Source organism: Schistocerca gregaria, chromosome 2 (genome assembly GCF_023897955.1).
Source record: "Schistocerca gregaria isolate iqSchGreg1 chromosome 2, iqSchGreg1.2, whole genome shotgun sequence".
In the NCBI taxonomy this organism is placed as follows: domain Eukaryota; kingdom Metazoa; phylum Arthropoda; class Insecta; order Orthoptera; family Acrididae; genus Schistocerca; species Schistocerca gregaria.
In genome coordinates this window covers 346737848-346752451 of record NC_064921.1, presented here as the reverse complement: position 1 = coordinate 346752451, position 14604 = coordinate 346737848, and the positions used below count along the sequence as shown (strand labels likewise).

At 42.7% G+C, this 14604-nt stretch overlaps 1 protein-coding gene across 1 annotated transcript in view; it reads left to right on the top strand.

Moving 5' to 3' along the window:
- The window catches only part of LOC126335775 (retinal guanylyl cyclase 2), a gene marked incomplete at its 5' end in the record, with an annotated part of 576657 nt that extends 570846 nt beyond the window's left edge, over positions 1-5811 (top strand). Inside the window, one exon of the mRNA XM_049999236.1 lies at positions 5112-5811. Coding sequence (XP_049855193.1) covers positions 5112-5555 — 444 coding nt within the window. The remainder of the gene's footprint in view (positions 1-5111) is intronic.
- Positions 5812-14604: the final 8793 nt, after the last annotated feature.

The window sequence follows — 14604 nt, the reverse complement described above, 5'->3', positions numbered from 1 at the left end:
GGTTGCTATGATTTTGCGTTTGGTGCGTATTACACCTTATGCTGCTGCGTATGGATTGTAGCTAACATGCTGAATTTTTGTCTAGACTTGGGAGGAGGTCTCTATCTGCCTCCGATCTCGAGAAAATGGATCCCATGTAGCGCGCTCACTTCCGATTTCACGCCCGTGAGAGTGAAATACTCGCAACATCTCTCATATCTCTTAAACCGCTCGAGACATCGAAACGAAAGTTGGGCGAATGATAGCACACAAGGAGGAGAGTGTTTTGCCAATTCTTAAACACGGAATTTTCTTATCTATGGCGATGTATCAGTACTTATACTTCCTTTTTTATTTATTTGACTCCAGTGACTAATTTTTTAAGAGTTATCGACAACTAGCGAAACAAGAGCTTCCTAGTATGAAAATAAACATGAAATTTCTTCTTTTATATTACTGCAAACCGACACTATGAGGTTTTTCGTAAGCTATTGAGCTCTGTGACTGCCAATTACTTGTTTAATGAGGCACTCCGTTTCGGAATTCTGTCTCAATTGCTGAGATGAGTTTGGCAAATTACACTGTGACAAAGGAAGTACAATTAAACCATTCACCAAGAGAAATGTGGCCGTTACTCACGAACGGTGATGCTTCTTCGAATGAGAAACGATTAACAACTCACACAAAAATAGATTGCCAATTCCGTTGGAATTTTGGTGGAATCCACGTAACCCATCGTATTTTTGACACAGCGACTGGAATGGAAACTTACCAAAGGATTTTATTCCTTATCTTGATCTGAGCAGTATTAAAATAATGACGAGCGTTCCTTCAGGCGGAATGATAGGCACATGCCAGATACTGGTTACTCACCAACGGCTTGCCAAACTGACAATGTGTGATCGCGCATAAAATAGTTGTTATCGAGAAAAATAAACAACTTATCTGACGCACAACACAATGGTCAGTGTATTGTCATCAGCGGAGGATAATGCGCGCGACAGGAATGCACAAGCTAGCCATGTGCGTCTTGTGAGTTGGAGTTCGAAAAACATTGTCATGAAAGCACATCTATCTGCCTTTGTCAGCAGTACATTTCAACAAATTAAATATATGTAATCATAACGCTCTTTTAGGATATTCCTACTTTCTTAATAATACCGACCATTTTCTTCATTTGTGTAGCCTGTTGTATAATTAATTTATTAATGCTGATGATGTGCATGCAACAATTGAAATGCTTTTTCTCATCACGGCGAACCAATTAAAACATTGTTATTTGTGACTGCTTTTCAACTGTTACTAGCTTGAAATGTGATGTTCACATGCATGTAGTACAGTGTGTCGTATTATGTTATTACATCCATATCAAAGTAATCACAGTGATACTTCTATACTTCAGATCGTGGACGCTTTTTGCCAGGAGCACAAACGGATCACACCTGTGGGGATTATACCTTTCTAAATTCTTTAACAGATCGTACAGATACGCCAGCATATTAGGCAGCAAGAAGATAACCTTGTTTTACTTTCCTACCTTGATTCTTAATCACACGATTGTATAATATTCCTTGTTTCCTTATTCACTACCCTCTGTCCCTGCTTGCGATCTGAAAACATCTCGGAGGCATATGATACAATTCCAGCGGCCAATGGCTCATCAGTTACTGAAGTATGCATTTTTCTTGACAGAAAACTAAACTATACAGATATAAATAACAGAAAAGTATAACGCACTAACGAAGAAAGATGGAGCGTTTAAATGGCGAAAAACGAAACACTACCCAAAGGCAATGAAATTTAGTACACAGTAAGATAAATTTACAGTATGGGCAATACTACCTCTGCTCATATGCATATGGCCGGGCTACTTTTCCGCTCCCCGCCTCAAATTTCCCAGGGTGCTAGCGCCGCACAGTGCCGTGCGACCTGGCGCAGGCGCGTGTCGCGTCCCAGTCGCGTCGCGTCGCAATTTGCACGGTCCTATTTGGTCCTGCGATGTTACAAAAACGTGCGCTGCGGTGCGTCGCGCCACACGCGCTATACGCGTCTCAGTTTGCGCCTAATTACAGTGGAACACGGGCGGTTCAACTGTCGTGACACAGGAAGCGCACTGCCTGACGATCGGGAATTGCGCGTAGCGCTGTCTGCAATAGGAAAGCGATTTCGTCAACCACCTGTGCTGCAGCGGTCGTCGGCCTCTTCGCGGAGTTACTCCCAGTTCTCTATACTTTGTACGTCGAGAGAAGAGCTCTAACAGCTGGCACCACGTTGCCACGTTAAGGTAAACTCACGATGTGATTGGCCGTCGTGGATTCGCGAAGCACGTGCGTGCGCAAGGCCGCGTCAACTGTCAGAGCTCTTCTCTCACCTTTCTCACTGTAGTTGATTTGAACTCCATCATGCTCCGCACAGCAGGTGGAGAAACAGGACCCTTCCGTAATCCTTTCAGCCGGAGATATTCTCGAAGTGAAGCTCGAGCATTACTGTTGTTCTGATAATACAGCTTGACCAATAATACCCTGCTCCTTTCGTCCAAGTCATGTTGACATGTGAAGAAGTGCACTGCGACTGGTCAGGTGTGTGAGACTATGAATCACGATGACTAATCACGGCACCTGGTGGCCATAGTTGGAACTCGACGACGACGCTGTGACGCATGGAAATCATGCACCCCACACTATGGACGTTAATGCTACCAAATTTGGTACTCGTACGGTAATTAGTTTACAACGTGTTAAATAGGGGAATTTTAATTATAACCATTTGGTATAGTCACGTATACGACAGAAACGCTTATTTCAACCAAAGAACTTCAAGTGGACAATGTCCTATTCCGAAGATTTTCTAGATAGAACAAATTTAATGTTCTTTTGTTTTTGGGCTAGAGCGCGCACATCTACATCAATACCCCGAACGCCACCTGACGTATATGGCTTACCCACCTAACCTCTTTAACTTTTCATTATAGCCCAACCTACCTCATTTCTCTTCGCTCTCTTTGCCCAGGATGCCTTTCTGCCATTAAACTGCCCCTAGAACGCGTAGTTGTCCACGCAGTGTTGTGGGTGGAGTAGTCCGATGGACTGAGAGTATATCAAAGAAAAGCATCGGTTAACTGTTTTCGTACACGCGCTTGCTAAAATACCACACATCTACACTAACGAAGAAAATGCAAATGTGAATTCTGGGACTGTAGTGCTTCTGCTGCTATCGAAGGATATGGTCGGCACTTGCCGGCACGTCGAATTCCTGATCATAGAGTGTTTACCGTTGTTTTCAGTTCACCGCGTGAGAGAGGTACTATTCCAAGTTTCCATTTCTCTTCTGAAGGGGTGACTCAACAACTTTTGCAGCAACAGTCGCACATTGTTGACATGGTGCAGCTTAATCCTACTGTACGTCAACTGTGTCCTGTGTCGGAAACGATTCGGAATAAGGCATATGAAGTTTTTAGTTTCAAATGATCGTGCGCGTGATGGGCCTTAAGCCGTCGGCACACGGACCGTGCTGTCGAACGTTAACGTTGAGCGTGCCAAGTTCAACGTGCTGCTGAACGCTCAGGACTTGAGCATGCGGTACGTGGGTCCCAACGTGGTATTGGCGATCGCAACGCACTCCAGCGGTAGTTGTGGGATGTTCCTAGTTCGTAAATCACACTGTTTACTCAACAGGCTGCGTAAAATTCCCACGTTACCTCTGTAATAAGGCACATTTCCTCCATTGTTCATATCCTAGTCACGTTCTTTTATATGTAATATACACATATAATAACTTCTGTATCGATGTACATGTTTTAAGACAAAAAGGAAAGTACCACGTCCAATCAATAAGGACAAAGGCTTATAATACAAGCTCCATTACAAACAGTGGGACACAAATTTGCGCCAGCCGCGGTGGTCGTTCGGTTCTAGGCGCTGCAGTCCGGAACCGCGGGATTGCTACGGTCGCAGGTTCGAATCCTGCCTCGGGCATGGATGTGTGTGATGTCCTTAGGTTAGTTAGGTTTAAGTAGTTCTAAGTTCTAGGGGACTGCTGACCTAAGATCTTAAGTCCCATAGTGCTCAGAGCCATTTGAACTCAAATTTGCTACAGTTCTCCACATAAGATAAACACTATTTTATCTTACCCACATTTTAGTAAAACCCTAAAGTCATTCTTACTTGATCACTGTTTCTACACCGTAGCTGAAACTTTACAACATGTTAATCACGAAACTCAAAAGAAAAAGGAACAAAATATCTTTAAACAAGTAGCGCAAGCTGTCCTGCAGATTAAGCCAATTGAACAAACTCACTCCTCAGAAAAAAGGTGAACTTATATTTACATAACAAAAATTATAGTATATACTTACATTAAACTAACTATAAAGCATCATAACCTATTATATACGCGAATATTATACAAAATAATATTTAGACTTCGCGAGATGCGAACCATCTTCAGATCATATAGCTGATCTTCATTCAGTGACGCAACTCGCTATGCTAAACTGATTACTACTCAGTTAGGGTATTCTTACAAGGCCTTAGTACATGGTAAAAGCTTTAATAGTAGCTATGTTACTAACTAAAATTTAATTGTAACCAATTTACCAAGAACAATGTGTTTTTCGTGGATCTTCAGTGTGTCGCTACTCTCATAATACGCAAGTTACAATAAATCTTTTGCCACGAATATGGTGTCTCATTATTTTATTGCAACGAATCACGGAGTTTACAACAGGTTTTTGAAAGATTCTCAGTTTGCTGGTGCTCAGAAGCGACATATATACGTGTAGGCTTGAACTGAATGCCAATATGGCGCCTCACAGCTCAATGCTGAAGGGAGGTGGCGTGCACGTGATGTAGGTGGCGTTGTGCCATCTGATTGGTCAACGCTCAGACGCACGCTCAGGATACCTGACATGCCAGATATTGCTCTGTACGTTGGGAAAGACTCCCGAACGTGCTATTCCACGCTATGACGTCAGAAACTCGGCCCACTCTACGGTCGGATGCACGTTGCGTGTGCCGACGGCTTCAGTAATGAACAGTGCTCCTGGTACACCCAGTTTTGTGACCAGGCCCTGTAGTAGACGGTTGGGGAATCCACAAGTGAACAAGTGCCGACTGTGGTGTGTTGTGTGGCAGAGCTCGGGCCTGGCGGCGTCGGAGGTGGCGGCGGCGCTGCTGGGGGTGTCGGCGTCGTCGCTCAACTGCCGGTCGGCGGCAGCGGCGGCGGCGGCGGCGGCGGCCCACGCGCACCAGCGGCGCGACCTGAGCGCCAACTACAACCACTACCGCTGCCTGTCGCCGAGCGAGCAGCACCTCAACGTGCCGGCGGGCCGCTCTGCGGGGGCGGGCTCGCGCTTCCTGCGGCGCCAGTTCAGCCTGGACCGCGGCGACGAGCCGCCCGCGCACGCCACCCACCACGAGCAGCGCGCCGCCTCCACCGGCCGCCTCTGCAAGCAGAACAGCGCCGGCGCCGCCCCCGACCTGGAGCGCATCGAGGAGATCCCGCTCGGCGCCAGCAGGCACCACTCGCGCCTGCCCGCCTTCGCCTCCATCTCCGTCTCCGCCGAGTCCCTCAACTGAGCCGCCGCCTCCGCCTCCTACACGACAGCAGAGTAGAGCTACGATCTCACGGGGTGCGGATACGAAAGCGTCCCGAGCCTCCGTACTAGCTTTCGGGCATTTTTGGATGTGACGCCCACCAGTCGGTGATCGACGGTAGTTCCCTCTTGCTGAAGTATCCACGAGGGCGTTATTCGATTGAATGTGGAAAGCCCACCGTGAACGATTCCTCGCATTTCTTTATTTATTCATTTATTTATTACACTGTGACTTGTCTCACACACCATTTAAATATAGGCTGTACTCATTCGTACTCAAGTTGTTACTTTTAGCAGTCGAATTTTCTTCCCTATGCGTTGGCAGCTAATGATGCAAAATGAGCTATTGAAGGCAACAGCATAGCACTTCCCTTCACCATAACTTTTTATGCTGTTAATGAAGACCAGCTACTACCATACCTAACAGGGCCTACCATAACTATTGTCACAGAACTTGTTTTCCTCCTGTCTGTAACTAGTACACACCCTAACTGAAATAGATTAGGAATAAAAAAGGAAGGAAGGAAGCTGACAACAACACCACAAAGCCATCGGATTTTTGTAATTTTTTTTTTTTTTTTAAATTATGGTACGTGAAGTACAGAAGTCAAATATGAATCACCAAAAGCACAACGACGCAGCTCTCACAGATCCTCGGGAAAATGGAGCTGGAAATTTTCGTCTTGTTTTTAATACGCTTAAATAAGGCCATTTTTTCGACGTGCAGTGTGGCTCTGTGGCACAGCACATTATTTGCCTGGCTTGCGAGTGGACAGTGTTGGATTCTTGTCGGATTCAGTTTTTTAAGCTAAAGTACATCCTCTACGAGCATTTCCGTGAAGTTTAACGTAGATAAATATGGAATAAAAATTTGCAATTTTTTAAAACAATTAATCAATCTTCATTAACCATCTTTCATAAAATATTGGTAATTAACAATTCATATTCGCTATGAAAAATGGATTTTTGTGTGCTTATTTTTTTATAAATAAGAAGACGGCCATTTCTGATAAAAATGACCGAAATGTGTTAATCAGCATATACTTCATAGATTTTCTATTTAAATGACTTAAGTATTCGAATTCAACAGAAAAAAACCGAAAATAATAATGATCGAAACGACACTCGATCCAGAGATTATAACTTTCTAGCGCTATCGATATTCTTCCTCACCTTCGTGTTTTACGCTACACGGAAATTCTCGTGGAACACGCACCTTTGTTTAAAAAAATCTGAATCGAGCGGGAGTCAAACCGAGGCCCCCCACACAGTGAGCGAGCAGTCCGCCAAAGAAGCAAGGTGCTTGTCGAAACATTGCGCATACTTAAGCTTATTTAAGATGGTCGGAAAATTCCAAAGTTGATTTTCTCGAGAGTTTTTGCGAGTTGCATCGAAATGCTTTGGGGAAGTGGAATTTCGTATAACGGCCTGTCGACATCGAGGTCATTAGAGACGGAGCACAGGCTCAGTTTCGTTCAAAGGTGGGGAAGCAAATCAGCCGTGCCGTTTTCTAAGGAACCAACCTGCCATTTGCCTTAAGCGATTCAAGCAATGTGCGGAAATCGTATATCAGGATGACCGGGCGTGAATTTGAGCCGTCGTCGTCCCGTATGCGAATCCACTGTGCTAACCACCGCGCCACCCCGCTCGGTGATTTTTTTTTTTTTTCCCATACCTCTCAGTGGTCTCCGTCGCTCCCCGGTCGGTAGGCACACCTTGCGCTATGGACTTCTTTGTGGTTCCATCTGCATCTTCCGTTGCTTGTTGGCCCCTTAGTTGCAGGAGGCGACTCCGCTGTTGTAGTCGTTGCTGCCAGCGACGAGAACAACTACAAGCCGGCCCACATCGGCCCGTTTCCAGTTCCATGGGTGGCGAGGCATGGCCCACGGCAGCCCTTCCATTACGGTGTCGTACATCACAGTACATACGCCGTTAGCTGTTCGGCCTGCTGCAACTGATGACCTCAGCTGTCAAGTTCAGTGCTTGATTGATAGGATGACCATCTTAGGTTGACGTAGCTCTCCATGCCAGTCCACCCTGTGCAAGCGCCTTCATCTCTGTATACCTACTGCGACCTACATCCATTTGATCCTGCTCACTATATTTATGACCAGGACTCAGTCAACAATTTTGACCCCCCTCCCCAGTTAATTCCAGTATCAAAGGGACTATTCTCTGATGCCTCATGCTGTGTCCTCTCAACCAACCCCTTGTTTTACTCAAGTTATGCCATAAATTTATTTCTCCCCTCAATTCAATTCCGGACCTCTTCATTACATAATCGGTCTACCTATCTAATCTTGAAGATTTTCCATGTAGCACCACATTTCAGAAGCTTCTATTTTCATCTTGCCTGAGCCGCTTGTATTCCATGTGTAATTCCAGCACAAGTTTACACTTCTGACAAATACGTTTAGAAAATTCTTCCTTACGCTTAAGTTTGTATTGGATATTAACAAAGTCTTCTTTTTTCCGAAATGCTTTTCGTGCTGTAGGTACTCTACATTTTATATCCTCTCTACTTCAGCCATCAACATTTATTTTCCTGCTCAGATAGCATATACGACTATCAGTGGCGCGTTCCCGAATGTTATTTTTCAGCATGTCTGACTTAATTCAACTGTATTCGGTAACACAAATATTCATTTAGTAAATTCATGTCCGATACCTGGTAAGTCGAGCGAGGTGGCGCAGTGGTGAGAACACTGGACTCGCATTGGGGAGGACGTCGATTCGAAACCGCGTTCGGCCATCCTGATTTAGGTTTTCCGTGAGTCCCTAAATCGTTTCAGGCAAATGCTGGGATGGTCCCTTTGAAAGGCCACGACCGATTTCCGTTCCCATCCTTCGCTAATCCGACGGGACCGATGACTTAGTTGTTTGGTCCCCTCTCCCACCTCCCCCCCCCTCCCCACCAACCTTCGTAAGCCAACCATCTGCTAATTTTCCACATCCTTTTTAAACAATTCATATTACTGTTTTTTACTTATCAAATTCGATTGTGTAGGTCATTCCTGAATAAATGGGCGAATGGTGGGAGCAGGAGACTTTTTGTACGGAAATATGATCAGTGAATGATCCTGACCGCTATCTATCAGATATCTTCTTCAACCTTTGACAATAACTACTCGTCAAGTTTCTAATTTTTGAAACCAGCTCTTTTGGTCCGAAGCAACGAATTGCATTGGAAATACCCTTTGCTGCCACCATTCTTACGTCTCCGCATGTTCCATGCTTACACCGTACAACTCTGCTTCACTTGCATACAATTTCAGAAGCCTCACCTTTTCACACTCTTATAATTATATCACCCGACCTGTTGAAGACACGGCGCGGACGAATTCACGACTGTAAATCAAACAGGTTTGATTTGAGATCTGATCCTTCACACCTGCGATGACGTACGATTTACCACGACGCTTTGTTCACATGGGTCGTGGTTCACCCAAGCATTTTATTCCAAGAGTACAGCACGAACACAAGAAAATAGTTTTCACAACTGTTTGCCCTCAATTTCTGTGAAGACTCACGATGAAACCTGTAACAACGATAGGCCGATCTGTTGACTGCGATAAGCCGACCGCGAGTTGCTGTGCCGTCAGGGAACCACTTGCGTTACCTTATTATATCGTTAGCTGCTATTTCAACTAGCATTCGTCAACAATGATGTCATTGTCGCGTGGTGCTGTAGTCCCAGTAGTGACGTAAAGCTATGTTCTACTCTTCTGAGTTTCAAACAGAGTTTTCTGGAAGTTCCGTTTGTCTGAATACAAGTGCCGTCCCATTTTGTATTTTTTTTTCCAGTTTGACGTTTCACACTTGCACTTTGTCCCAAATATCTTCTCATGTTACGCCATTCTTATTTCTGCATCCAACACTGGCATAATTTCAGTGCTTTTTCGCAGTTTTCATCCTGTTCGAAACCGAACGAGATGCCACAGTGTGTGGCGTACTGGACTCGTATTCGAGAGCACCATGTATCAAATACCCGTTCATACAATCCTACATCGGATTTCCGTGGTTTTCCGCCATCTTTCAATTTAATCCCGGGTTGCATCGTTCGGCAAGTACTCAACCGAATTCCTTCCCCATTCTTGCCCGTCCCGAGGTTTTGTCCTGCCTCTAATCTCCTCTTAGTCGACGGTGTGCGAAACCATAAAGTTACGTCCATCTTCCTATTTGCGTGTTGGTTCTTTTTCAGAAATTCGTGATACACAGCTGGAAAGAAATTAATTTCAGCTTCCTTGATCAGAAATTAGAAGTGAAATAATGCAAACAAAATGCCCTCGCTCTCTGCCTATAAATGCACTCCTTCGATGATTTTGACCAGAAATTTTTCTGACTGTTCTCATCGTAGAGATGCTATGTGTTTTGTACAAAAAATTATTTATAAAATTACGTTTAGGAGATTAGAACAGCTGCTTACATCACAAGTCTGTGGTCGTCAACAACTGAATTTGATGAAACTTTTTCTCAGCGATGATATAGTGACTATTTTATTGCCAATATTACATTATCACATAAATTTACAAGTAGTATTCTTTTTTGGACACTTCAGTCTCTGTCTTCTCGTCGTTCCAAGAGACATTCAACTACACATCATAGGAAAACTTTCCTATGGAAGTCTATATTCTATATTACGCGACTACAACATCATAAGGCTTGCTGCAGCTGTTAATGAAACGAACAAATAATAAATTGTTTGTTCATAATTGCAGCATGTGCTAAAAATAATTACGAACGAATGAAGCTGTGCAAGCATAAAGCGTTGTTTTTCAGTCGCCTACATGTACAGTAGCTGGTGGTGGAAGACAGTCTACTAAAGGTATGCAACTCGAACTCACCACGTCTATGTAATTTACGGTATTTTCAGATGACACAACTATCAAAAACGGACATACGAGACGTACATCGCTTTTAAAATCAAGGCAGTACTAGAATACCCAGTGCTTACGCGTGCCTTCCATGTGGTATTGTTGGCACTAGGTTCTCTTCTTATTACCCCCGTTCACGCCAATGCAAGATCCAATTATTGACAGTACGTCAGATGAATCGTTGCCATGGTAGCAATGTGAACTAACTGAACGAGCTGCAGATGGTAGAATAGAGGAAGAAATCCCGTGTCGAGGTGTAGAACACCACAGTTACTGCTTAGTGCAGAATTACTGTTTACTTCGCGTGTTAAGGATGTAAATAGTGTTCAGTAACAAATATTATCGTTGACGGATAATTGATGCTAGCAACTGTCAAGGATATGATACATACAAGCTGACTTTTCAGTCAGTGTCAACAAAACGGTTCGACAACGCCACTTACGTGTTGAGGAGCACCACTGATACAGACTAGTCACACAAGGCTATAAAAAGTGACGCTGAACATTTTCGCCCATCCGGAGTAAGTGTTCTTCCGATCATCATTACACGCCAACAATGGAACTATATATATCGGCAACATTGCACTTTCCATTCAGAAAATTATTTTGTCGAGACTTGTAGTTTTTCCTTCTCTTCGCTGTTTTACACAGTTAACGCACCACTTGTGAATTCGAAAAATTTAGGGTATCTCTGACAATAACTGCTTTCCAAATCAAAGTTTCTCTCGAAAGGTATGAGATCGTTTTAGAACGTAATTAGACAACAATCGTTTGTCTTTTATAATCGGTATTTGTAGCAAAAATAGTATGTAAAAAAATCTGTAACAGATGGAAAATGAAAGCGCAAAATAGTTTTTTGAATGAGCGTACGTTGCAATCTTAAAAAAAAGTATCGATATTTCGACAATGAGTAATAAAAAACGCTTGTAAATATTTTTACACTGAGCTTTTTTATACTGGTATAAGTTAAAGTGGATGGAATATCGGAAGAAGTATATAAGTTTGTAACAGAAATCGGCCTAATTAAGAACAAAACCAGTATTTTTCAGTATTACTCTTGTCGTACTTCATTCTATCTCTAATGAGAAAAGTGTAAACTTAGCAACATATATAGTTAACAATGTATATTAAGTGTGATAAAGGACGATATTTTCAAGTGATAGTGCTCTTACAATATTATCCAATTAAATAGATTAGCTATGTCCGACGATTAAGGCAACGGAAGTTATCACAAACAGAAATCGACACATGCGAATATAATACGGTAAACTATTTGTATTGATGAGGAATTTGTTGAACTTCTCTTGTAATGTAGACTACGCTAAAAGATTGCGCGTGTCACAAGATATCTGGCATGGACAATGATGATAATCGAAGCAAAAAAATTATCCTATGAGGCAAAGGTCCTTTGTCTTGGAAATTACAAAGAGTGCTACTTTTTGTGTACATACAATAGCGAAAAGACCGTACCTGATCCTGTATCTATGGAGACTGTCAATCACAAATGAATCTTGTGTTTCTACCGCGTGCGAAAGGTAGTCACGCGCAGTTCGCAACAGATCCTGTCACTATAGCAATAAACAGGGCCACTGCGATGGCTTCTTGCCTTCAATCTATCAACCTAAACTCTTGTGTGTAATGTTTCTGCACTTCTCAATCTCTACGTGTGGGTGTTCGTGCGTATGTGTGTGTGTGTGTGTGTGTGTGTGTGTGTGTGTGTGTGTGTGTGTGTGAGAAAAAGAGAGAGAGGGGGGATGTGCATATTCACGTATATCCATGTATAGCTCTTGATTTTCCAGTTACTTCCCCTACTCGTTCATGTTGGACGGTGTAATGTATCCGAACGCTGGTAAGCACAGTTTATCCGGAAATGGGCGTCACTCGTGACGGGCTGCTCATATGTTCGACTGACCCACAGCCGAATTTGTCATAAGCCAAAGAAATAACGAACAAGATCATTCCGCGCAAGATTTTCCCTTTCGTCTAAACACCCGTATTCCACGACTGACGACTCGACGATTTAATGAACCGTACGTGTATAGTGCAACTGACGTTTTCATAGCCAAACAGACATTCATAGTTTCAAATGAGCCAATTGTGCCTACTACCCATGTACCGCATCCAATAAGGTCTAGAAGTTCCTTCGCTCCTTCGTGTTTCGCAGAACGCGGTTTGAAGCAAGCGTTGTCCGGACGCCAGAGATACACCTCTGGTACACGAAACTTGTGTTGTATGGTTATGAAGGAACCTTCACAGGACTAAAAAGCTACAAAAAACCAAAGAGCACACATTCGTATATCGATATTTCCCATCTGGTTTATTTTGTTACTTTTCTTGTTGCTATCATTAAGCCCGAACACTGGTCTGATCTGATGCTGCTCTGTGCATTAATGATTCTTGTGCAGTTATTTTACTGCCCTACACCAATTTGAACCGGTTTACTCTTTTCATTATTTGGTCTCCCTCTATAAATTTTTACCCCTGCACTTCCCTCCATTGACAAATTCACTATTAATTGCTTCACTATTAATTGCTATATAAGGTTGTACCCCATTAAAGTAATCTTTATTTTGGGAAGTTCTGGTACGAATTCCTTTTCTCTCCGACTCGATTCAGTACCTCGTCACTACTTACTCGATGTATGTGCCTACCTTTCAGCGTTCTCCTGTAGCACCGCATTTCAGAAAAACAAAAAGGAATCGTTCACGTTTAATTTTCGTATAAGACTACACTCAAGAAAGTACTTTAAAAATAACTCCTCACACCTAAATTTATGTTTGATGTTAATATATTTCTCTTCTTCAGAAAAGCTTTTATAGTTATGACGAGTTTAAATATGACATCCTCTTCCCTTCCATCGTCGTCAGTAATTCCAATGTCCCAAAATATTCAAAACTACTTTCAGTGGCTCATTTTCTAACTCTCTCAGCGTCTCTTGGCCTAACTGTACTAAACACCATGAATCCAGTTTAATTTTCACTGAAGTTCATCTTATAACATCTTTTCAAGACTACAGTCGACTGATCTTCCGAGTTCTTTTCCGTCTCTGGCAGAACTGCAGAATTATAATTAGCCCTCGGGAAACCAACGCGTTTGCAGTAACGTGTTTTACAAGGGGGGAGGGGGGCTACACTAAGTCTTGTTGACTTACAGTATCAACAGATTTTTTTAAAGAGGTGCTTATTCTTAAGTAGGGTCCAGAAATTGAAAACATCTTTTAGAATATCCTTAGAAATACCTACGCACTTACAATAACGTGAATTGCTAAGAGTGGGGCCGGGGGATACTTTGTGACCATCACAAAAAATTTGAAAAATACAAATTTCCATAATTATTGTTTATTTTTATTCACAACATACTTTCCAAACAGATACTGGTGTATTAGTAGGATCCTAAACCAGAAAATACTGAGTACGACATTCACTGAGAAAAGTCACATCTACTACACAGATGTGTTCAGTATAACAGCAAAACTTAAAACAGTAATTGCATCTCCAGAAGACTACATTAAAAATAATAATATTTTTTTCAAAATTTTAAAGTATTAAGTATCTGACTACACTTCAAAATTTTCGAAAGGTGGGCACCCCCCCCCCCCCACCCCACCCCTCCGCGCTCCCCTCTGGACCTCTGGAACTGCGAGGAGGTTTAATGATGTGGATTTGGGAGTTCAACCGAGTTGTTGACTTCAGCAATGACAAAACACTCGAAAATAAACTATTCATCAGTCACTCCGACAAGACATGAGAGAATTACAATGTCACCGACAAATCTTAATCTTTGTTTGATTTTATTGCTTCCTTTATGTTCACATTGAATACCGTGGGGTATAGTACGAAACGCTGTCTCACTCCCGTATCATTTACTATATCCCTTTCCTGTCCTTCTGCTCTTAGAGCTGCAGTCTGGTTTCTGTACAAGTTGTTGATAACGTTTCGCTCACTGTATTATATGCCTGTTATTACTTATCATCGAGCCTGCCCATATTAGGGCTTTCGATCACTTCCTTACATCTAATCAAAAATAATATATCACAAGAAAATCGAAAAAGGAAAATTCCGGAGAAGACCTGATCAGGGTCACCCATTCATTTTTTTTTAGAAATGTAATTGTCGTAGATGTTAGATAACAACTATGTATTAACTGAAAAAATTGGCGC